This window comes from Phytophthora cinnamomi (genome assembly GCF_018691715.1).
Source record: "Phytophthora cinnamomi strain GKB4 chromosome Unknown Contig58, whole genome shotgun sequence".
NCBI classification, from domain to species: domain Eukaryota; phylum Oomycota; class Peronosporomycetes; order Peronosporales; family Peronosporaceae; genus Phytophthora; species Phytophthora cinnamomi.
Window position 1 is genome coordinate 40,209 of NW_027150991.1, and position 23,301 is coordinate 63,509.

Below are 23,301 nucleotides of genomic sequence, written 5' to 3' on the forward strand. Positions count from 1 at the left end.
CGTACAATCGCCCGCCATCCAGATTTACAACGAGCAAGTGACCGACTTGCTGGGTGACAGTGGTGACGACCTGAAGATTTTCAGGAACGGCGACCAAGTCACGGTTCCACGACTCGCCAACTTCAAGGTAAGTTCGTGCGAGGAGGTCATGGATTTGCTCGCTCGAGCAACTGGCCGCCGCAGCACCACGAGCACGACGATGAACTCCTCACCGTCGCGCTCGCACTTTGTGTTTATGGTTCGAATTGTTGGGTCGAATCCCAACTATGAGGACAACGTGGATGGGCTCCTCCATTTCGTTGACCTCGCTGGGAGTGAGCGCGTTGCTCGCTCCAACGTCACAGGTCAACGACTGGAGGAAGCGAAAGCAATTAACAAAAGCCTAAGCGCCCTTCACGACGTTTTCGATGCAGTCCGTCAAGGCAATAAACATGTACGTGCATCTCTCTATTTTATTTTACTGCTTTCAACTGAATTTCTCATCTGTACCTTCGTTTGGTGGTTGTAGGTTCCTTATCGGAACTCAAAATTGACATTCTTGCTGCAATCTTGCCTCTCGAATGGAGGCAAGACGCAAGTGATCGTCAACGTCTCGGCAGAATTGGCGTCTGCCGGTGAAACCTTGCAGTCGCTGCGCTTCGCAGCCCAGATCAAGAAGTGCGCTCTGGGAAAGTCGAAGAAGCGCATAGCTACAGCTTAGGCAGTCCGTTAGCGTAACAACAACAATGAAAGCTAACAACATTTAATTTACTTCATTTATCTATCGATTGGTGACACTTATTACTGTAAACCTGCTCCTCGTGCTCTCTGAAGAAGTCGTACACGATGTCCTCTACTCCTCTCCGCAATATTCTCGTCGTCGGCGGCACTCTGGTGCCCACGAAATTCTTCAGAATGCGCTCCGACTTCATCTTCTGGAGCTTTGAGTATAAATTTTCTCCTCGAACGACTGCAACTGCTCGGCACTGATATCACCGCGTTGGAAGACGGAGCCAGGACGCGGGGCAGCGCCATGCCAGAGCGAAGGCCTTCTTACAACTCGTAGATGATTGATACCGAACTCTAAGACAATGCTTTGATGCAAAACGATAAGGCTCTGTTGACGGTGAGTGTCAGCGAATCGGTCTCCAGGGGGTGCTTTCCACGAGTCCACTCACAGCGATCTTCGGACACCGCTCATCGAAGCCAGATGAACAGCACTTATCGAGATTACCCGGATGGTGGAATCACTTGGCAAAAGTTCAACACGATCTCAACTTGCTCTCGTTTGTATGGCAGAGTTTGAGGGGTCCAAGGATTGTGCTAATGACGATGACACCTCGCTTAGCTCATGAGTAACCTTGCTCTCATCCACGTCACAGCGCATCGCTCGGAGTGGCAGGTTCATGTAAAACGTGTCGACGGCCTTCTCGAGAGCTTGCTCCGGTTTGAAGGTCTTCGCCACTTCTTGGACTTGCTCTCGAATACCAGGCTGCAAAATGAGCTGGAACGAAGATACCAACGACTCAGCGGTGCACGTTCTCAGATCAATTGGCGGGATACCAACACCCGCCGACACACACATGCAGGCCGCATAGTATTGCGATGACAAGCTGACGCAAATTCCAACGGGCTTACCAGCTGCAAGTCCCTCCTCCACAATCGCGGGTTCACCCCAGTGAATGGTGGCCTCCACCTTACGAAGGATCAGCGAGTACGGGAAGTTACTTTCCACCTCATAAATATTCTCCGAGTGGTACAGCGCGTGACCTGTTCTCCCCTCTCGAGCCTGGAAAATAATCTTCACGTTGGCCTGTTCAGCTGCTTCATCGATCATTTGCAGCAATCGATCGACCTCAACCGACGCCAGGCAGTACGTGGACACGCCGAAGTAGATGACAGGATTGCGCGTGGCAAGAGTAAAATCGTTGAGTGAGCGACTCCATTTAAATTTGCGCATCTTGGCGATTTCACGCTCATCCTTGAGCGTAACGTAGCCTGCCACACTCAGCTCATGTCCCCAATCAACCGGCCGTTGCAGCAGTGCAGGGTTCCATAGGTATACATGTGGAATCCTCCACTCAACCAAAGGGCTCGGCTGGGTGCAGCGCCCTGTCAAGCCAATGTACTCTCTGAAGTTGTACACGATGTCTTCAACTCCTCTCCACAACACAGTATCCACCACGCCGTAAGACAGCCAGTTGGTCTTCTTGAACTCTCGTCCAAGTTGACTGATATCGTCCATGAAAGTCGCACTCAGCACGTGGGGCATGGCAAAAGTCGGCGATAGCGGCACCAAGCTGAAGCACTGGAGCGGAATGCCTAGCCGCTCCGCAACATGCACATGCCCAAACAACAGTGGGTGCCACAGCAGCGCGTCGGCTCGGAAGTGCTCCCCAGGGATGTTCTGGCCGCGTCCGTGAGGATCAGCGCCATTCGCCGCAGGCCACAATGAATAGATGAGGTCTTTAAAAGGCCCTAGAACAGGGCGTCCTGCCTTGTGACGCTGGATCGGATTTGCATCCTTCGTGTCGTGCAAATACTTGATGAAATCGTGAAAGTTCTTCACGGCTCCAGCAAGTGGGTAGAACTCGAGCCCACGCCCCGTGATATCAGCCCGGAATTCTTCATTCGCTGCAATTCGAACACGATGGCCGTCCGCAGCCATCCGCATACCAATAGCAACAAGCTGCTTCACGTTGTTGTCCCACGTGCCAATAGTTGCGAGACATATATTCATCGGCGGCACTGTGGTGCCCACGAAATTCTTCAGAATGCGCTCCGACTTCACCCTCTGGAGCTTTGAGTATTGACGCCATTCCTCAATCTTTGACTCGCTGATCGTATCTGGTATTTTGTTTCCGACGTTAAAGTTCACACCGATGTTGCCACTAGCTGTGAAGTCAGCTGAGATGATGGATATGCCCTCCCTTGGCGATGACTCGTCGCTTTCTGCTTCAGATGGAGAGGATGAGGAGTATGAACTCTGTTGGATGCGCAGTCCACCGGTCGATCAGACCTTGCATCAATCTTCTGAAACCTGACAGAACAAGCGACAGCCGCCATCGATTTCAACAACTAGTTTAGACAACACGTTAGGTGTGTTTCGCTGAATTGTCTACCAGCTCACGGAAGAGACTCATGAACTCCTTCTCACCGTCCACGGACCTCTCCTCGAACGACTGCAGCTACTCGGCACTGATATCGCGAGCGAAGATGGTGCCTGGACGCGGGGCAGCGCCATGCCAGTGCCAAGACCTTACAACTCGTAGACGACTACCGATCAAAAAATACCAGAAATTGAAACCGCAAAATTCTCTTAGCATTGATGCAAAATGGTAAGGCTCTGTTGATGGTGAGTGTCAGCGAATTGATCTCAAGGCGGTGCTTTCCACGAGTCCGCTCACAGCGATCTTCGGACACCGCTCATCGAAGCCAGATAAACAGCTCTTATCGAGATTTACCGGATGGTGCCATCACTTCAACACGATCGCAACTTGCTCTCGTTTGTATTGCAGGGTTTGAGGGGTTAATGCGCACCAAGGATTGTGCTAATGACAATGATACTCCGCTTAGCCATGTGTATGTGTTCAAACCTCAAAATCAAACCATAAGACATTGTTATTGTGGGCATCCAGCTCGCCGAGGCAGGGAAACACAGATATGACTGACCTGTAGTTGCATCGAAAGCACGATTTAAGAGTTGGTAGCAGGATCCACTCGTGCTGCTGTTCCAGCGTGGCGACACAACGAATTCTTTCGTGGCTTTGAAATGACTTGGGCCGCACGCTGCTGCAATACGCGTTCATACGCCGCCATGATCACCTTGCGATCAGCAGCTTCCTCCTGCGGCGACGACCAGAACTTGGGCTTCTCTACCACTAGCGCAACGCGACTTGTCAACCGAGATAACACGGACCTGGGGGCTTGAGGCTCCGACTCGGCTGTCTCGTGCGACGCAAATGACGCGAGAGCCTTCCGAATAGATTCCAAACCGTGCGTTGGCTTGACATCTTCCGGGTCTTCGTCATCGGCGAAATCTCGAAGCGAAAACTTGGCAGGGCGACGACCATCGTAATACAGCGGCTTGTATGACACATCATCCGTGTCGTCGTGGCTGCGGAGTGGCTGGATGGCAATGTACGCATCAAATGACAGCTTCAACTCCAAACGAGGGTCGTATATGCGAGCAACCTTGCTCTCATCCACGTCACAGCGCATCGCTCGGAGTGGCAGGTTCATGTAAAACGTGTCGACGGCCTTCTCGAGAGCTTGCTCCGGTTTGAAGGTCTTCGCCACTTCTTGGACTTGCTCTCGAATACCAGGCTGCAAAATGAGCTGGAACGAAGATACCAACGACTCAGCGGTGCACGTTCTCAGATCAATTGGCGGGATACCAACACCCGCCGACACACACATGCAGGCCGCATAGTATTGCGATGACAAGCTGACGCAAATTCCAACGGGCTTACCAGCTGCAAGTCCCTCCTCCACAATCGCGGGTTCACCCCAGTGAATGGTGGCCTCCACCTTACGAAGGATCAGCGAGTACGGGAAGTTACTTTCCACCTCATAAATATTCTCCGAGTGGTACAGCGCGTGACCTGTTCTCCCTCTCGAGCCTGGAAAATAATCTTCACGTTGGCCTGTTCAGCTGCTTCATCGATCATTTGCAGCAATCGATCGACCTCAACCGACGCCAGGCAGTACGTGGACACGCCGAAGTAGATGACAGGATTGCGCGTGGCAAGAGTAAAATCGTTGAGTGAGCGACTCCATTTAAATTTGCGCATCTTGGCGATTTCACGCTCATCCTTGAGCGTAACGTAGCCTGCCACACTCAGCTCATGTCCCCAATCAACCGGCCGTTGCAGCAGTGCAGGGTTCCATAGGTATACATGTGGAATCCTCCACTCAACCAAAGGGCTCGGCTGGGTGCAGCGCCCTGTCAAGCCAATGTACTCTCTGAAGTTGTACACGATGTCTTCAACTCCTCTCCACAACACAGTATCCACCACGCCGTAAGACAGCCAGTTGGTCTTCTTGAACTCTCGTCCAAGTTGACTGATATCGTCCATGAAAGTCGCACTCAGCACGTGGGGCATGGCAAAAGTCGGCGATAGCGGCACCAAGCTGAAGCACTGGAGCGGAATGCCTAGCCGCTCCGCAACATGCACATGCCCAAACAACAGTGGGTGCCACAGCAGCGCGTCGGCTCGGAAGTGCTCCCCAGGGATGTTCTGGCCGCGTCCGTGAGGATCAGCGCCATTCGCCGCAGGCCACAATGAATAGATGAGGTCTTTAAAGGCCCTAGAACAGGGCGTCCTGCCTTGTGACGCTGGATCGGATTTGCATCCTTCGTGTCGTGCAAATACTTGATGAAATCGTGAAAGTTCTTCACGGCTCCAGCAAGTGGGTAGAACTCGAGCCCACGCCCCGTGATATCAGCCCGGAATTCTTCATTCGCTGCAATTCGAACACGATGGCCGTCCGCAGCCATCCGCATACCAATAGCAACAAGCTGCTTCACGTTGTTGTCCCACGTGCCAATAGTTGCGAGACATATATTCATCGGCGGCACTGTGGTGCCCACGAAATTCTTCAGAATGCGCTCCGACTTCACCCTCTGGAGCTTTGAGTATTGACGCCATTCCTCAATCTTTGACTCGCTGATCGTATCTGGTATTTTGTTTCCGACGTTAAAGTTCACACCGATGTTGCCACTAGCTGTGAAGTCAGCTGAGATGATGGATATGCCCTCCCTTGGCGATGACTCGTCGCTTTCTGCTTCAGATGGAGAGGATGAGGAGTATGAACTCTGTTGGATGCGCAGTCCACCGGTCGATCAGACCTTGCATCAATCTTCTGAAACCTGACAGAACAAGCGACAGCCGCCATCGATTTCAACAACTAGTTTAGACAACACGTTAGGTGTGTTTCGCTGAATTGTCTACCAGCTCACGGAAGAGACTCATGAACTCCTTCTCACCGTCCACGGACCTCTCCTCGAACGACTGCAGCTACTCGGCACTGATATCGCGAGCGAAGATGGTGCCTGGACGCGGGGCAGCGCCATGCCAGTGCCAAGACCTTACAACTCGTAGACGACTACCGATCAAAAAATACCAGAAATTGAAACCGCAAAATTCTCTTAGCATTGATGCAAAATGGTAAGGCTCTGTTGATGGTGAGTGTCAGCGAATTGATCTCAAGGCGGTGCTTTCCACGAGTCCGCTCACAGCGATCTTCGGACACCGCTCATCGAAGCCAGATAAACAGCTCTTATCGAGATTTACCGGATGGTGCCATCACTTCAACACGATCGCAACTTGCTCTCGTTTGTATTGCAGGGTTTGAGGGGTTAATGCGCACCAAGGATTGTGCTAATGACAATGATACTCCGCTTAGCCATGTGTATGTGTTCAAACCTCAAAATCAAACCATAAGACATTGTTATTGTGGGCATCCAGCTCGCCGAGGCAGGGAAACACAGATATGACTGACCTGTAGTTGCATCGAAAGCACGATTTAAGAGTTGGTAGCAGGATCCACTCGTGCTGCTGTTCCAGCGTGGCGACACAACGAATTCTTTCGTGGCTTTGAAATGACTTGGGCCGCACGCTGCTGCAATACGCGTTCATACGCCGCCATGATCACCTTGCGATCAGCAGCTTCCTCCTGCGGCGACGACCAGAACTTGGGCTTCTCTACCACTAGCGCAACGCGACTTGTCAACCGAGATAACACGGACCTGGGGGCTTGAGGCTCCGACTCGGCTGTCTCGTGCGACGCAAATGACGCGAGAGCCTTCCGAATAGATTCCAAACCGTGCGTTGGCTTGACATCTTCCGGGTCTTCGTCATCGGCGAAATCTCGAAGCGAAAACTTGGCAGGGCGACGACCATCGTAATACAGCGGCTTGTATGACACATCATCCGTGTCGTCGTGGCTGCGGAGTGGCTGGATGGCAATGTACGCATCAAATGACAGCTTCAACTCCAAACGAGGGTCGTATATGCGAGCAACCTTGCTCTCATCCACGTCACAGCGCATCGCTCGGAGTGGCAGGTTCATGTAAAACGTGTCGACGGCCTTCTCGAGAGCTTGCTCCGGTTTGAAGGTCTTCGCCACTTCTTGGACTTGCTCTCGAATACCAGGCTGCAAAATGAGCTGGAACGAAGATACCAACGACTCAGCGGTGCACGTTCTCAGATCAATTGGCGGGATACCAACACCCGCCGACACACACATGCAGGCCGCATAGTATTGCGATGACAAGCTGACGCAAATTCCAACGGGCTTACCAGCTGCAAGTCCCTCCTCCACAATCGCGGGTTCACCCCAGTGAATGGTGGCCTCCACCTTACGAAGGATCAGCGAGTACGGGAAGTTACTTTCCACCTCATAAATATTCTCCGAGTGGTACAGCGCGTGACCTGTTCTCCCCTCTCGAGCCTGGAAAATAATCTTCACGTTGGCCTGTTCAGCTGCTTCATCGATCATTTGCAGCAATCGATCGACCTCAACCGACGCCAGGCAGTACGTGGACACGCCGAAGTAGATGACAGGATTGCGCGTGGCAAGAGTAAAATCGTTGAGTGAGCGACTCCATTTAAATTTGCGCATCTTGGCGATTTCACGCTCATCCTTGAGCGTAACGTAGCCTGCCACACTCAGCTCATGTCCCCAATCAACCGGCCGTTGCAGCAGTGCAGGGTTCCATAGGTATACATGTGGAATCCTCCACTCAACCAAAGGGCTCGGCTGGGTGCAGCGCCCTGTCAAGCCAATGTACTCTCTGAAGTTGTACACGATGTCTTCAACTCCTCTCCACAACACAGTATCCACCACGCCGTAAGACAGCCAGTTGGTCTTCTTGAACTCTCGTCCAAGTTGACTGATATCGTCCATGAAAGTCGCACTCAGCACGTGGGGCATGGCAAAAGTCGGCGATAGCGGCACCAAGCTGAAGCACTGGAGCGGAATGCCTAGCCGCTCCGCAACATGCACATGCCCAAACAACAGTGGGTGCCACAGCAGCGCGTCGGCTCGGAAGTGCTCCCCAGGGATGTTCTGGCCGCGTCCGTGAGGATCAGCGCCATTCGCCGCAGGCCACAATGAATAGATGAGGTCTTTAAAAGGCCCTAGAACAGGGCGTCCTGCCTTGTGACGCTGGATCGGATTTGCATCCTTCGTGTCGTGCAAATACTTGATGAAATCGTGAAAGTTCTTCACGGCTCCAGCAAGTGGGTAGAACTCGAGCCCACGCCCCGTGATATCAGCCCGGAATTCTTCATTCGCTGCAATTCGAACACGATGGCCGTCCGCAGCCATCCGCATACCAATAGCAACAAGCTGCTTCACGTTGTTGTCCCACGTGCCAATAGTTGCGAGACATATATTCATCGGCGGCACTGTGGTGCCCACGAAATTCTTCAGAATGCGCTCCGACTTCACCCTCTGGAGCTTTGAGTATTGACGCCATTCCTCAATCTTTGACTCGCTGATCGTATCTGGTATTTTGTTTCCGACGTTAAAGTTCACACCGATGTTGCCACTAGCTGTGAAGTCAGCTGAGATGATGGATATGCCCTCCCTTGGCGATGACTCGTCGCTTTCTGCTTCAGATGGAGAGGATGAGGAGTATGAACTCCGTTGGATGCGATCAAGAGAGTTCCCCTCGTTCTCCTTTTCGGTCAAGATCTCACGGAATCGTGCTTGGTACTTCAACTTGTCGTCATCGGAGACGTCTAGCTCGACCTTTCTCCGGAGCTCCTTTCTGGGACCGATCATACGATGAGTTTCAAGCTCATCAGAGATGCCTCCCGAGGTGTAGGAATCCAACAGACCATTTTCCTTTCCTATAGCTGCCATGAATGTCTTATCGAACACGCTACCACGCTTTCGACGACCCGTTTCATTAAAGTAATTAGCATGACCTGCGGCAATATGATCCGCAAACAACGCAACACCATGCACCGGACGGATCACAAGTCCACTCACGCCTTTCACCACACCAATTACTGCTCCTTTGGGGCCTTCATCGCGAAAGCCCTTCGCAGGTTTCACGATCACGTCTTTAAAGGCGCCACCCAACTCATGGAAGAATGCTGCAGCGCCTGACGAAGCTCCAGCAAATCCATCAGAGGGGCCTCGTGCCGTATAGTCCACAAAGTGATAGTCCACTACCTTCCTGCCGACGTTTTCTGGCTGAGAAGAGATTACAAAGTCGCACATCTCGCACACCTTCAGCTTGCGCTGTTCATACCATTTTGTTGCCACTCGTACATGATCCAAATCACAGCGCATATTCTCCACGGGCAAATGACGATAAAAGCAGCGCACGGCTTCCTCTGCGCCGTCCTCCTGTTGCATTTTCTGCTGGATAGCCACAGCACGGCCACGTAGTTCCGAACTCTGCAGCTTTTCAAACGCAGCACGAAGCTTCTCCGTCGTCAGTTCCTCGATCGGGCATGGAACCACACCAACACCCGCTCGTGACACCGCCCAGCCCCAGAAGTGCTGATCTCCAAAAAATGGCACTATGAACGTCGGCTTCCCGGCCAACAAGCCCGCTGCAGTCGTGCCGGCGCCTCCGTGGTGCACCACAGCACTCACCCGCGGCATCAACCAGTCGTGCGGGCAATTTCCTAGGAAGAAAATGTTGTCAGGAATCACCAGGTCTCCAGCCATGTCGCTCCAGCTCGACTGGATTAACACACGCGCATTCGCCTGCTTGGCCGCCTCAACGATCATCTTTGTGGTAGCGCGCGGGTCGTCCAGCACCATGGACCCAAAGCCAACGAAGATCGGGCCGCCGTCAGTACCCAGAAACTCCTCCAGCTCCGGCGATGGCGTGTACGTCGACGCCGTTCCTTTCAGTGCCACGGTTCCAACAACATCGTACAGATCTCCCCAGTCCTTGGGCTTGGGCACGAGCTCCGAGCTCCACATGAAGGCGTGCGGGATGTGCAAGTCCAGCAGGATGTCGCGCCCGCCGTCGCCCTTGCGGATCTTGCGCAGCTTGAGCACCTCCGTGCGGAACTCGTTGACCAGGCCTTCCGTGCCCTGCCACATGAGCAGGTCCACGAGCTTGTACGACAGGTAGTTCCTCTTCTGCTTCTTGCCGGTGTACGGCATGTTGGCCAGCGGGTGCGGGAAGGCCGTCGTGGGCACCCACGGCTGCGGGAACATGATGTGCAGCGGCACGCCGAGGCGCTCGGCCACGTGCACGTGGCCGTAGGTGACGGGGTTGGAGATGATGGCCTGGGCGCGGAACGGCTTGCCGCGCACGCTCGGGCCGCCGCCTTCCGGGTCGGCGGCCGACACGGCGGGCCACGTGGAGCGCAGGATGTCCTCGATCATCAGCATGTTGCGCGGCACGTCCTTGTGCAGCGTCTCGATCTTGGTGGGGATGAGGTGGCCGCCGGTCTTGACCATGTAGGCGGCCAGCTCCTTGGGGTCGCCGCCCAGCGGGTAGAACTCGACGCCGTGGCTGGCCACGAAGTCGCGGTAGATGGCGTGCGTGGCCAGCCGCACGCGGTGGCCGTCGCGCTGCAGGCGCTGGGCAATGGCCAGGAACGGCTGCACGTCGCCCCGCGTGCCGACGATCATGATGCAGATGCTGAGCGCGGGCGGCAGGTGCTGGAGCTGCTGGAGATCCTCGTCCGCGTCCGCGTCCAGCGTGGAGCGCGAGCGGCGGCGCAGCGCGTCCAGGTCGATCTCGTCCTCCTCGGCCACGTCCAGCCGGATGCGGCCGTCGGGCCCGTGCACGGCGATGCCCGCCGTGCGCACGTCCTCCAGCGCGCTCTGCACCGCGGACGGCGGCGCGATGGCCAGCGCCGACGACTCCTTGTGGAGCGCGGCGCGGAAGCGCTGGTTCCACGCGTGGAACTTGCACTCCTTGCGGGGCATCGCTGCGGCTTGCTGCAATTGCTACTGGCGACGCGGAACGGAGACTGACAGACTATCCTGACATAATCAAACCAAGTGATGATGGACCAGGATGCGCGTCATACATGGCTACACACGGCAACGCTTACACCACAGCATGCCATGATCACTTTGAGCGCTGTAATCTACGCTGCTAACCTACCCTACGCTCCATGCACGACTCGGCCAAGACACTGGCGTCACCTGACGGGCACGACGTCCCACGAGGTGAAGCACGAGAGCAGCAGGAACTGGCTGATGTCGCGCACCACGCCGCCGATGTGGTTCAGGCACGCGATGGCCCAGCCCACCTCCTGCAGGATCATGGCCGCGCCGGGGGGCGACGGACCGCACGTGAAGCGCGTGATGTGGGCCAGCTCCTGGCCGCGGGCCGCGTAGTCCACGGACCGGTACTCGACCTCGTCCTTGCAGTCGCTGCCGGGGCACGAGCGCCTCGCAGCGCTGCAGCGCTCGCAGAACTTGACTCCGTCGCGCCGACTCCACCTCGTGGCCATGCCTTCATGGTCCAGGTCGCAGCGCATGCGCCGCAGCGGCAGGTGTCGGTAGAAGCTCTTTACGGCCTCCTCGGCGCCATCCTCGCTCTGCATCCTCTTCTGGAGCCTCTGCGCGCGATTGCGAAGGAACGGGCTCTGCAGCTCCTCAAACGCAACCCGAAGCTTGTCCGTCGTCAGCTCATGGATCGGGCACGGGTCCACGCCAACACCGGCTTTCACCACGGCATGGCCCCAGAACGGTTGGTCTCCGAAAAACGGCACGATGAACGTCGGCCTGCCAGCCAGGAGGCCACCGGCAGTAGTGCCAGCGCCGCCGTGGTGCACGACCGCAGAGCATCGAGGCAAAAGCCAATCGTGAGGGCAGTTCCCAATGAAGAAGACGTTATCCGGGATGTCGAGGTCGCCGGCCATGTCCGTCCAACTGGATTGGATCAGCACTCGCACGTTCGCCTGCTTGGCTGCCTCGATGATCATCTCCGTCGTAGCGCGTGGATCTTCGAGCACCATCGATCCGAACCCGACGAAAATGGGTCCTCCATCATTGCCGAGAAACGCTTCCAGCTCTGGTGACGGCGTGTACGCCGAGCCGTCGCCTTGGAGCGTGACCGTGCCGACGACGTCGTACAGATCGCCCCAGTCGAACGGCTTCGGCACGAGTGACGGACTCCACATGAACGAATGCGGGATATCCAGATCCAGCAGCATTTCTCGCCCGCGACCGCCTTTTCGGATGCGCGGCAGGCCCAGCACGTCGTCTCTGAAGTCGTTCACGATCCGCTCCGTGCCCTCCCACATGAGCAGATCCACGAGCTTGTACGACAGATAGTTTCTTCGCTGCGGCTTGTCTTGGTACGGCAGGTTCGACATCGGGTGTGGAAACGCCACCGTGGGCACCCACGGCTGCGGGAACATGATATGCAGCGGCACGCCGAGTTTCTCTGCAACGTGAATGTGACCATAGGTGACGGGGTTGGAAATGATGGCTTGCGCACGAAACGGTGAACCGGGGACGCCCGGCGCCTTGCCGTCCGGATCGGGGGCCGACACGGCGGGCCACGTCGACTGCAGGATCTCCTCCAGCATCTGCATCTGCCTCGGGACGTCCTTCTGCAGCGTCTCCAGCTTGAGCGGAGGGATCAGTCTGCCTCCCGTCTTCACCATGTAGGCCGCCAGCTCCTTGGGGTCGCCGCCCAGTGGGTAGAATTCAACGCCGTGGCTCGTCACGAACTCACGGTAGATCGTGTGCGTGGCGAGTCGCACGCGGTGGCCGTCCTGCTGCAGTCGTTTCGCGATGGCGAGGAAGGGCTGCACGTCGCCTCTGGTGCCGACGATCATGATGCAGATGTGCATGGCCGGCGGCCGCACCACCACGGCCTGACTGTCGCCGACATGGATCTTGGCACTGGGCTTGGCTGCAATTGGGGCGGGCTGCTTGCGGCTGCTGTTGGCCTCCAGGTGGCACTCCGACAGCGTCTTGCTGCGAGGCCGAGCCTTGGACGAGCACCTCCTCCGGAGCGTCGAGCGCTCGCCGGGGCCCTCGTCCTCCGCAGACGAGTAGCCGTCCTCGAGCTCGGACGCGGTCTCGTCCATGCTGCGGCCTCGCAGTCGCTCCTGGGCGCCGCTCGCCTCTGCTGCATCCCGTTCAAGTTGCTGCTCGCGCTGGGCCGCGTGCCACGTGAACAGCGCGCGGAGCTGCTCGTGCCAGGCCTGGAAGAGCTGGTCCAGCTGCTGCAGCCGCTCGAAGAGCACGGGCCACGCGGCGCCGCTGCCGTCCTGCGTGGGCTTGCGGATGATCGGCGAGCTGTGCACGGGCGGCGAGTGCTCCAGCCGCCAGAAGAGCGCGCGGAAGAACTGGTTCGAGTCCTGCGGCGACGAAGAGCGTTAGTGGCAGTGCTGCAAGAGTGCGAAGGGCGTTGTGGCTGTCGGGGACGTACTGCGAAGCCCCATGTCTCGGAGCCTGTGGCCACCATCGGCGCTCGAGCTGATTTGCGCTTGACCCGGCAGTTTGGAGTCTGCGGTACTGATAGCGCGCGTCTAGCGGTGACGTTTCGAATCTCGGAGAGAAAAACCGGGGAGAGACGAAGCTGAATTTTGACGTCGCTGTTGAAGCGATGGGCGCGTCATGGGGCGGCGCCAGAAGCAGTAAGCGCGCCCTGATTTGCTTGGAGATTCCAGGCGGCGGCGGCTTTCAGTGACGGCTTGAGGGTGCTGTAGCCTGCCTTGCAAGGATGTCGTGGTTGGATCGGAGACTTGAGTTGTGCTTGCTGATATTGCGACGCGACGTACTTTGCTTGCTTGATGGCTCTAGGATATCATGTTGAAGGCACAAATGCCCATGGACTGGGGTCATTCTGCTGGCAGTCGTGTCCCCAGATGCAGGTGAGCTCGCCATATGCTGCTGCAACCATGCAACCGCGCGCGGCAGAGGTTGAGCGGTTTTGAATTTGAATTGACAAGCGGCGCTTCCCGCCATCAGCAAGCATAACGGCGAAAGGTATCCTTTGGCGGTTGCCAGCACTTTCCAGCACCGGAAGCGTTCACCCGCACATCGAGACCATTTTGTCTGCCTTGCACACGAAATACTGGCCGATCACAACAAGCTTGTAGGGAACTAAAAGTCATTAACTTTAGTGGCGACATGGATCGAGCCTTATACTGTAGACGGCTGCAACGAAAGGCAAGGAGAGCTTCAAAACTTGGAAACTGGTTCAGCAGCAGCAGCAAAGCAGCAACAGCAGAGGGAGGAGAAGAAGATGAGGAGGAGAACCAGCGCGACAGCAGCAGCACAGCAGCGCCAACCCGCATCCGAAGCTAGGCAGCAGCGTTGCAGCTGCTTTAAACGCGAACTAGCCACGACCAGAACCCTGTCACAGGTCACAGGTCGTCGTGGATGCGGGTGGGGTGCCTCCACTCATCTCACTCGTCGTCGTCGTCGTCGACGTCGTGGGTCTTACTGTCCGCCTTCTTGGCGAAGCCCTTGAACTTGTCGGCCCACGAGTCGGCCGTCTCCTGCACCTTGGACGACACGTCCGAGGCCTTGCTCTTCACCTTGCCCTTAGCCTCCTCCTTCTCCTCGCGCGCACGCTCCCAGGTCTTGCGCGCGCGGGTCTTGGCGTCGCCCGCCATCTCGTCCGACTTGGCCTTGGTGCGGTCCATCCAGTCGTAGTCGTTGTCGCCGCCGCGACTTGAGCGCTTGCGCTTCTCCTGCTCCTGGCGACGGCGCATCGCATCCTGCAGAGTAGCAGAAACAGTCAGGTCAGGCTCAGTCGGCCCCTCTCACAAAGGGTGACGACAATGCAGTCGCACCTGCACGCACTGGCGGTAGTCCTGCGTCTCCTGGTCGCAGTTGGCGCGGTCGAAGGAGCCGCCCCAGAGCCGCTGGAACCAGTCGCCGTAGCAGGCCTTGACGCGCTCCTTCTGCTCCTCACACTCGGCGAACGCGTCCATCTTCATCATGCGCGGCACAGCGAACAAGTGGCAATGAGCAACAGCGCCGAGAAGAACGAGGAGGAGGAGGAGAACATCGGCGGGGACGCGGCGTCGAGTGTCGCGCGCATTCGGCACCGCTCGTTGCGCAGGCGACTTCAATGCGCGGCGCTCACCTTCTAAACCGTATACTGACCGTCTGCGACGATGACTCGCGGGGGCGCTGCCAGAGCGCATTCCCTGTCAAATACGTTGTAGCGACAGTTGGAGCGCTTGTTCCCACCCTGTATCGGCTTCCGCGGGGGGACACAATAGCAGAGCACTCGGTTTGGCTATGTCGCGCGGCGTGACTGGCGCCCAGTATGCCCGAGGAAGGGCCGCTCCCTACCGCGCGAGACAGCGCCCAGTCCCGGTGCTTCTTTGCTGCCCACAGTCAAGCCAGCGACACCGAAGGCTCAAGCGCAACACCGGGCGCTTCCGCTCTTATTCGAGAGATCTCTCGCCGTCGTCTGCGTCTCCTCCCACCGCCAGCCAGCCACCGCACAGACCCCCAGACACAGAGCCAGAGCCAGCGCCAGAGCCCGCCAGGATGCCCCCGATCGGCAGCAGCTTCCGCAGCATGATGCGCGGCAACTCGTCGTCCGAGTCGTCGACGCTCTCGGACGAGAACGAGATCCAGATGCAGGGCTGGATGCGCAAGCAGAAGGAGACGCTGCGCTCCTGGGCGCGGCGGTACTTCACGCTCAACGGCAAGGTGCTGACCTACTACGACAGCGAGGACACGAGCCGCGGCGCGCGCGGCGTGCTCGAGTTCGTGGACGTGACGGCGCTCACAACCGAGAACAACGGGCTGTCGCTGCACCTGGTGAACGGCAAGGAGGTGCGCCTCATCGCCGACACGCACGTGGCCTACGCGGCCTGGATGGCCGTGCTCTCGGCCGCCGTCAAGAAGCCGCGCACCAGCAAGAACCGCACCAGCAAGGAGGGCTGGGCGCACTGCCTCACGGACGACGACGTCTGGACGCGCTTTTTCGTGGTCATCAAGCACGACAGCTTCAGCTGCTACGAGTCGGAGGACGACGACGCCGAGCTCGCGCTCTCCGGGCTCATCCGCGCCGTGGACGAGTGGGACGGCAAGCGCTTCGGCATCGTCTGCTCGCTCAACCGCAGCCGCACCATCAAGCTGTGCTTCGACTCGGCCGAGGAGAAGATGTCGTGGTTCCTCACGCTCGAGTTCTCGGTCTCGTACGGCGCCGCGCGCATGAAGAAGGAGGCGTCCATCAAGAGCAACAGCAGCGACCACAACCCCGTGCTGCGCGCGGACTCGTCCAAGTCGGACGTCGGCGGCGCAGCCGCCGAGGAGGACGACGGCGTATGGATCTAGGCAGGACCAGTGTAGCTACTTGCTGAGGTTGGCCGCGCGGGCGGAGCGACGGAGCTGCTCGAGGCGCTCTGCGCGCGCTGTCCTCGAGAGGAAAAGACGAGGCCCACCCTCATGGGCACGCAGCTCGAGTAAATATTGCGACCGAAGGCTGCGACGACGAGTTTGTGTGGTCGCGCTGGCGGTCATTTTCTTTTTTTTGGTAGTGCTGCTGCGAGAACGCTGTAAAAGGAAGAGAAGACGTTCATTTCGATGTAAAGGTCAATAAATGAAAGTATACCTAGCCAGCTCTCGAGCCCCAAGGTGTCCATGCCCTCCATTGAGCAGGGTGATTACGGCGAAATGCTTGACGCGGTCTTCAACCTGATACATGAAAACCTTGATCCTTGCAAAGCACTCGGCGATCCTCAACTCGGTCGGCGTTACGAGCGTCAGCTGCTGACGAGCTGCCGTCTGTACTGGGTTGTTGTTGCAGGAAGTCGTCGCAACCCGTGTTAGACTGTAAGTATCCTACTTGCAAGCGCTGGAAGGTTTCCCGTTATTTTCCATGTAGAGCAAGTTCACTCGTCACTGCAACCAGCAAAGCGCTGGAAGGTTTCCCGTTATTTTCCATGTAGAGCAAGTTCACTCGTCACTGCAACCAGCAAAGCGCTGCCAGTGAATTTGTTCCGACGAGCAAAGCGAGCAGCTGGAAATGATGAATGCTTTACGCCGTACGTTGGTTGTAGAGAGCGTTGTCAAAGAGGCAGAGCTATTTGGTCGAGGCTGTCCTTCGACGAAGACACGACAGTATCCGCTCGCAGGCTACACACAACAGGTCTACAGATCTCCTCGTACTGGTACATGTACACAGACAGTATTTCGTGCAGCACGACAATGCATGGACATCGGCAAGGGGCCGCGCTCAACTGCAGTGACCTCGCCACACTCTTCTCTTCATTTGCTTTTTCTTGGTGCTTTCGTCACTATATATGTGTAGTGCATTGACGCTTGCTTGCTACTTGTCACCGTCCTGCCGGGCGAATCTTATTTACAGTTTCGCCAGCGCAGCCTCAACCTCCGCGTCGCTGGACACGACGAAGCTCTTGGTGTCGGCCTTCTTGAGAAGGGCCTCGAACTTCTCCACATCCGCCTCGGCGTCCACCTTCTTCAACAGCGCGGCGGCTTCTGCGGAGGAGATGGACTTGACGCCCTTGCCGGACTTGTCCACGAAGACGGCAGCCTTCGGGTGCTCCACCAGGTTGTTGCACGGCACGTTCACGGCAGCGCCGCCCTCGACGGCAACGACGTGCTTCTTCGACACCTTGCTGGCGCCGTCCACGATGGCGCCGCCGAACAGCGACGTCACGCCCACCTGGTTCCAGATGTTCAAGTGAGCACTGTAGAGCTGGCCCTTGTTGATCGCCGCAGCACGTCCAGCGCCTATCGGAGCAACCGCAATCGTGTCAGATAAACAACTGCAGCACACACACACTACGTCAACCTGCCTATATCCGCTTACCCGTGGCGTTGAAGACCAGTGCGGTCTTGCTGTCCTGGACCAGCACGTCGGCGGGGACCACAAGGGACTCCGACTCGGCCACCTCCAGCAGCTTCTTCTTGGCCAGGCCGACGGCGTCCTTCACGGTGGCCAGGTCGGCGGCGCCCGTGATCACGACCTTGACGAAGGTCGCGCCCTCGTCGTCGTTGTCCACAAGCAGCTGAGCCTGCGGCTCCTTGCCTTTGAACTCGCCGCCCGTGGCCACGTACACAACGATGGGGCGGGCCACGTGCGGGTCCTTGATCGGCACGCGCACCAGCAGGCTCTGCGCGAACAGCGCCACCAGCGGCGAGTCCGAGATCACGCGCACGCGCGTGCGGTCATCCTTGAACGAGCCAACGGCGCCATCCTGCGTGTACAGGTTGGGCTCCGTGGACAGGTGCTCCGTCACCTTCTCGTACAGGCCCTCGAAGTCGTTGAACACGATACTCACGTCCACCTCCTGGATCGCTGCCTTCTTGCCAGCTGCAGCAACAGCAGCAGCAATAACAAAAAACATAAGCAACATAACACAACAACTAACTGCAGCAAATACTGCAGCGATGGCTCCGCACCCGGCTTCTCCAGCTTGGCGAGCTCCGCGAGCTTGGGCCAGCTGAGGTTGCGGAAGGCGTCGCCGTGCGGCGTCACGTCGTCGTCGGCCAGCGACCAGTTGAACTCGATGTTGAGGCCTTCGTGCTCCTCCGGGAACTCCTGCTCGGCGGCAACAAGCGCAGCCAAAGTCAGCGCCAAAATGTGTCACAAACGGTCACAGCCTCGTTCTGCGGCGTGTACGCACCACCACGAACTTGTCGGCGGCGTGCGGGGCGACGCTGAAGTTGCGCAGCAGGACGCGGCGCGACGCGACCGAGCGCAGCGCCTGGAAGCTCTGGCGGAGGGCCATGGGGACGGGACGGGAGCTCGGGCGGCTTTGGGCGGTTCTGGGGGTTCGGCCTGGGGCGATCGTGCGGAGGGAAATGACCGGCCGCCGACTCGCTCGCACTTAGGCGGATTTACACCAATCAGAACAACAGGATAGGGTTTTGGCCAATGAAAATTGTGTGTGCGCCTTTGATTGCAGCAAGTTGAACGTTTTTCCGCACTCGCGCGGCTACCATGGCCATGGCGGACGCTGAGGTGCCGCTCGCGGCGTGCGGCCTGGCGCCGTCGGTTCTAGGTAAGTCAGCGAATAAGCTAGACGCGGGGGTAGATGTGCATCTCTAGTATGTGCTGTGGCTGATGCGGGCTCGTGGTGTTCTCTGTGTGCTGCGTGGTGGCCAATCAAAGCGGCGCTCTTCCGCGCAGGCTTCCGCTATCAAAAAGACCTCGTCGACATATCGGCGAGAGAATTAGCCAGCGGTAGGAGCGACGTATCGCTTTAGGTGTATATTATACCACAAGGAGGCTGATGTAGGCGTGGGTTTCGCGCTGCAGAGGCGCAAATTGGCGTGAAGGAGGCGGTGGAAGTGCTGGACATCGCTCGCAGAGAAGAGGCTTCGACGGCTGTGGGGGAGACGGCGCTGGATCTGCTGCAGGTGACGACCCGTCGGAGTTGGAGTGTAGTTGGAGTCGTTGCTGACGTTCGTGATGCGGCTCTTGACGGAGGCAGGAGGTGACGAAGAGCGCGCCGATCGCGACGAGGCTGGTGGGACTGGATGGGCTGCTGGGCGGAGGCTTGCAGCGTGGTGAAGTAACGGAAATATGTAGGTGTCACGTGGGCAGAAGTTGTACAGCTATACAAGATTGTTGACTGTGACTACTTTTCGTGACGAAGGTGGCGGTCCAGGGACTGGGAAAACGCAATTTGCGTACGTGTCGTGATGCCGCCCGACGTTGAGCGGACGCAGCTAATTGTATGGTTGCCATGTCGATAGAATCCACGCGTGCTTGGCGGCACAGTATGTGGCAGACAACTCCGGGAAGCCCTCGTCCGCTATATTTATTGGTAAGCCTTTGCGCGAGAGGCAATCATGTGCGTAGTTTACTTATTTTACTGGTGCAGATAGTGAAGGAAGCTTCATGATAGAACGTGTGGCGTCGATGGCTGAGCACTTTAGACACGATTTTCGTCGGCTTGGCACAGAACAACTCGTGAGTTGTTACTCTTCGCGCGTGAAGCACTTGGTGTGGTTGTTAATGCCATTGCTCGTTGCGCTGCTCTTGAGCTCTCCATAGACGCGGGACGATTTATTACGTGGAATTACGTACTACCGTGTGCACGACTACCTGGAGCAAATGGAGGTCCTCCACTCGTTGCCGGCTTACCTCCGGTTAACAGCTCAGGTAGGCCATCGCCTTCATTTTTGAATTATATCGGTAAAGTTTGCCCTTACAGTCTTGTGGGGTGCTTGGTGTCTGCTGCACTCGGTAGTGTAAGCTTGTAGTGATCGATACTGTTGCCTTCCACTTTCGTCACGGATTCGAAGACTACAGTCAAAGAACTCGGGCTTTAGATGACCTTGCGGTCTTTTTGCATGGGATTGCCACTGACTTCGACTTGGCTGTAAGTTTTTTTTTTCTTTTATTCTTGTTGTAAGTTGTTTTCTAAGCTCTATCTGTGTGAAGGTGCTGCTGATCAACCACATTACTACTAAATCATCAAATAACGAACGGCAAGTATCACAAGAGCGGCCAGCATTAGGTACGTCTCGACTGGTAATGTCCGTGAGGATAGTCGGAATTCTCACCAATCTACTTGTTGCAGGTGAAAGCTGGGTACACGCAATAGCAAATCGAGCAGTTTTCGAATGGGAGGTGCGTTCTCGCTGAACTGGTTGTGGTATGGGGTGGCTATGGTTATTGAACCCTCTATTGCGTAGGCAAATTGCCGGGTGGCACGTTTGATCAAGTCGGCAGCTTTAGCACACGACTTGGCGCTTTTTGAAGGTGCAGTTCATGTGCTCTCAGCATCAAAACATTTGATGTAGAAAATGCTGACCTGTATAATATGTAATTCTCTGCACATATAGTTTCTGAGCGAGGGATACGGGATGTATCTGACGAAGAGTACTAATTTCTCAACGAAGCTGAGTTGGGAATCATGAACAGTTCAGTATTACCCTTTTCAATCCGACCAATCTTCTCGTCTCTCTTCTCTCTTGATTGGATTTGAGTCTTGCGAATGCATGCCAACTTCCTCGTCAATAGCTCTACACAAGCGCTTCTTGGCTTTCGCACGCTAATCCCATGTGGCCAGCGAAACATGTGCAGCTTCCCGAGGTGTAGTCACAGGAGCCGCGGCCTGAACACTCGACCAGTTCCGTAAGTGGTCGGTACGCCGTGGTGCCATCAGCGATTAGAGCACTTAGATCAACATTCACAGGGTAGACCTCGTACACCTCGCACGTAGAGGCACCAGCGCCTGTTATGCCGGCAGACATCGGGTGCTGACCTCCCGGGTCATTGTGAGTGAGGACATTACAGTCGAGTAGATTCTGGTACCCTGTCGTGCCCGGCTCGGCCAGGAATTGTATTTCGCAGATGACTTTGTTCTGCGTCCCCGCTCCATTGTCGTTGTAGACCTGCGTTGTTGTTCCTGTCCCCATCGACGAAGTCGGATCCGCGCGTGTAAACGCATAGAATCTGGTTGCTACCTGCACACTGACCGTGTTGAGCACGTTGTTGGGCAGTCGCTGCAGTGCGGTTTGAATGTTGGCACATGTCGTGGCGTCGTTGGTCCCTAGCACGGCACCAAAAGTGATCTTCTCGGTCGTGTAAGCGTTGCCGTACGGGTCGTAGTACGTCAGGAATCCCGTGCCACCGGCCGCGCTGATCACGATCGCTTGCACCATGTCGAACTGGTTTGGCGTGAGCGGGTCGTCACCCTTTGGGCAAGTGCGGAGCGAGCAGTCGTGGCCCTGGAAGTTGGCATCGCACACACAGCCCATGATCTTCTCTTGATCCCAGAGCGCGTAAGTGATGCTTGGATTGCCACCAATGAGCTTGTGGAAGTTATCCGCAGCCAACTCTTCGATGAACTCGCACGTGCCGTGGCCGCTGCAGTCATTGGGGCATTGCATCCGACGGCATCCACTTCCAACAAATCCAGCATCGCACGCGCACTCACCCGTCGTGCGATCACACGTTCCTCGGTTACCGCACTCGGCGTAGTAGTGGGCGTCGTCATCACGCTGTGCCGTGTCGTGCCACGCGCGGGTGAACGGGCACTGGCGACCAGAACAGTCACCGCCGATCCAGTTCTGCATACAGTCGCAGACGTCGTTGAGGCCGCACTTGCCGTGACCGGAGCACTTGTTGGGGCAAGCACCCAGCACGACGCTGGGCGTGGTCAGCAGTGCCCCCAGCGCGGCCACGAACCACCACTTGGTCATCACCTGCTCTCTTAACTCTGGCTTCTGCTGCTGAAGACTTGTGCGGCGCTGGAGGCGAATCCGAATGTGAGCAGACTCGCTGCACGTCCGTTCAACGGAGACCAGCGAACTCTGTTGGTCTCTTGCTGCGATCCTGTGAGACGTCGCGTGACCATTGGCATCTCGGATCTTGGCGGAGGGGCGCGTCCGTTAATCGCCTGGACTCCGCGTGGACTCCGCGTGCTCTGGCCATGGACGTCCCGTTGCCTGCTTCGCTTCCTATTCCTCTAATCTACACAGCTCCCACAACCCCCCAACAGCTCCAGCTAGCAGCTAACCATCGCCTTGTATTACCCAGCAGATTCACCGCAGCAGGAAAGAAGTACCAAGTACTTCACCCACTGATCCTCGTCTCTCTCAGCCTACAGAATCAACGCCAGCCACCCCGCCACCATCGCAATGCCACCCACAGGCTGCACCACAGCAACACGTCAGTTCACCACCTCTCAACTATTGCCACTACTCCCCCCACGCACCGTGAGCATGCCGAGCTTCTTCTCCCCCGTGAGCGTCATGGCGTAGAGCGAGCCCGAGAAGAGCATGGTCCCCGTGGTGATCAGGCCGCCCGCCAGCCCCGGTCGCCTGCACATGGGCGTGGCCAGCAGCACTACCGAGTGGATCATCTGGTAGTGGGCCGCCGTCTCCCAGTTCTTGAGCAGATGTGGGTCCGTGATGCGGTTCTTGAGCCCGTGCGCGCCGAAGGCCCCTGCGTATCATCGAATTCATTTTATGTTGCACACGTCGCAGGAAAATATTCGTGTTTGAGTGAGTATCAGCTCCGTGGCTACAAATAGACTGGTGCCACTATTTATAGCGCGCGTATAATATACCGAGCAGCACGGCGCTGGCGCCCGAGAGCGCGCCCACCTTCCACCAGAGCGAGAGCGCCGGCGAGATCACAGCAGCCTTCATCTTCACACTTGACTTCACTATGCAAGTGGCGGAGTGACCGCTGTGGTCGACAATGGATATGAGCGTGGTTTCGGCCAATCAGAAGCGGCGAGTCGCATGATTACGGGATGGAATCCCTCTCAAAGATGAAGTTGAAGTGTACAATGTTCAAGAGGGTTCGAGCGACGAGGTCACGTTGACCAGAGCTGTTTGCTCTGCTAGTACTACTATCCTAGTACTTGCAGAGCTTGTTCTCCGCCCGTAGCCTTCACCTCCACCAGGCAGTAA

At 56.9% G+C, this 23,301-nt stretch overlaps 11 protein-coding genes across 12 annotated transcripts; 3 read left to right on the forward strand and 8 right to left on the reverse strand.

Moving 5' to 3' along the window:
* Positions 1-199: 199 nt before the first annotated feature.
* Positions 200-700, forward strand: IUM83_14310 (kinesin-like protein KIN-14H; the record flags this gene model as incomplete). The annotated part of the gene is made up of 2 exons (XM_067939045.1): positions 200-433; positions 509-700. 2 exons carry the CDS (start codon positions 200-202, stop codon positions 698-700), a joined length of 426 nt encoding a protein of 141 aa, XP_067787674.1.
* Positions 701-1,252: 552 nt separating this feature from the next.
* On the reverse strand, positions 1,253-2,719 carry IUM83_14311 (Sterol 3-beta-glucosyltransferase; the record flags this gene model as incomplete). The annotated part of the gene is made up of 1 exon (XM_067939046.1): positions 1,253-2,719. The coding sequence occupies one exon, from the start codon at positions 2,717-2,719 to the stop codon at positions 1,253-1,255; it is 1,467 nt and encodes a 488-aa protein (XP_067787673.1).
* Positions 2,720-3,675: 956 nt separating this feature from the next.
* Positions 3,676-5,084, reverse strand: IUM83_14312 (Sterol 3-beta-glucosyltransferase; the record flags this gene model as incomplete). The annotated part of the gene is made up of 2 exons (XM_067939047.1): positions 3,676-4,509; positions 4,584-5,084. The coding sequence occupies 2 exons, from the start codon at positions 5,082-5,084 to the stop codon at positions 3,676-3,678; spliced, it is 1,335 nt and encodes a 444-aa protein (XP_067787672.1).
* A 1,423-nt stretch (positions 5,085-6,507) lies between these two features.
* On the reverse strand, positions 6,508-10,893 carry IUM83_14313 (Sterol 3-beta-glucosyltransferase; the record flags this gene model as incomplete). Its single annotated transcript, XM_067939048.1, has 1 exon — positions 6,508-10,893. The coding sequence occupies one exon, from the start codon at positions 10,891-10,893 to the stop codon at positions 6,508-6,510; it is 4,386 nt and encodes a 1,461-aa protein (XP_067787671.1).
* A 218-nt stretch (positions 10,894-11,111) lies between these two features.
* On the reverse strand, positions 11,112-13,396 carry IUM83_14314 (Sterol 3-beta-glucosyltransferase; the record flags this gene model as incomplete). Its single annotated transcript, XM_067939049.1, has 2 exons — positions 11,112-13,289; positions 13,361-13,396. 2 exons carry the CDS (start codon positions 13,394-13,396, stop codon positions 11,112-11,114), a joined length of 2,214 nt encoding a protein of 737 aa, XP_067787670.1.
* Positions 13,397-14,342: 946 nt separating this feature from the next.
* Positions 14,343-14,882, reverse strand: IUM83_14315 (Mitochondrial distribution/morphology family 35/apoptosis; the record flags this gene model as incomplete). The annotated part of the gene is made up of 2 exons (XM_067939050.1): positions 14,343-14,657; positions 14,733-14,882. 2 exons carry the CDS (start codon positions 14,880-14,882, stop codon positions 14,343-14,345), a joined length of 465 nt encoding a protein of 154 aa, XP_067787669.1.
* Positions 14,883-15,441: 559 nt separating this feature from the next.
* Positions 15,442-16,236, forward strand: IUM83_14316 (Acidic elicitin A1; the record flags this gene model as incomplete). The annotated part of the gene is made up of 1 exon (XM_067939051.1): positions 15,442-16,236. One exon carries the CDS (start codon positions 15,442-15,444, stop codon positions 16,234-16,236), a length of 795 nt encoding a protein of 264 aa, XP_067787668.1.
* Positions 16,237-17,263: 1,027 nt separating this feature from the next.
* IUM83_14317 (Nucleotide binding protein) lies at positions 17,264-18,656 on the reverse strand (the record flags this gene model as incomplete). The annotated part of the gene is made up of 4 exons (XM_067939052.1): positions 17,264-17,655; positions 17,735-18,238; positions 18,328-18,466; positions 18,552-18,656. 4 exons carry the CDS (start codon positions 18,654-18,656, stop codon positions 17,264-17,266), a joined length of 1,140 nt encoding a protein of 379 aa, XP_067787667.1.
* Positions 18,657-18,868: 212 nt separating this feature from the next.
* On the forward strand, positions 18,869-20,765 carry IUM83_14318 (DNA repair protein RAD51; the record flags this gene model as incomplete). The annotated part of the gene is made up of 13 exons (XM_067939053.1): positions 18,869-18,929; positions 19,040-19,111; positions 19,187-19,287; positions 19,362-19,455; positions 19,527-19,560; positions 19,627-19,697; positions 19,755-19,843; positions 19,928-20,035; positions 20,124-20,255; positions 20,318-20,393; positions 20,457-20,506; positions 20,572-20,638; positions 20,722-20,765. The coding sequence occupies 13 exons, from the start codon at positions 18,869-18,871 to the stop codon at positions 20,763-20,765; spliced, it is 999 nt and encodes a 332-aa protein (XP_067787677.1).
* A 136-nt stretch (positions 20,766-20,901) lies between these two features.
* On the reverse strand, positions 20,902-22,083 carry IUM83_14319 (Teneurin-1; the record flags this gene model as incomplete). 2 transcript variants are annotated; one of them, XM_067939055.1, is made up of 1 exon in its annotated part: positions 20,902-22,083. In XM_067939055.1, one exon carries the CDS (start codon positions 22,081-22,083, stop codon positions 20,902-20,904), a length of 1,182 nt encoding a protein of 393 aa, XP_067787675.1. The 2 variants fall into 2 exon arrangements, with proteins under 2 accessions (XP_067787675.1, XP_067787676.1); XM_067939054.1 differs by having other exon boundaries at positions 20,902-21,771.
* Positions 22,084-22,484: 401 nt separating this feature from the next.
* Positions 22,485-23,034, reverse strand: IUM83_14320 (Membrane protein; the record flags this gene model as incomplete). Its single annotated transcript, XM_067939056.1, has 3 exons — positions 22,485-22,535; positions 22,599-22,828; positions 22,953-23,034. The coding sequence occupies 3 exons, from the start codon at positions 23,032-23,034 to the stop codon at positions 22,485-22,487; spliced, it is 363 nt and encodes a 120-aa protein (XP_067787779.1).
* Positions 23,035-23,301: the final 267 nt, after the last annotated feature.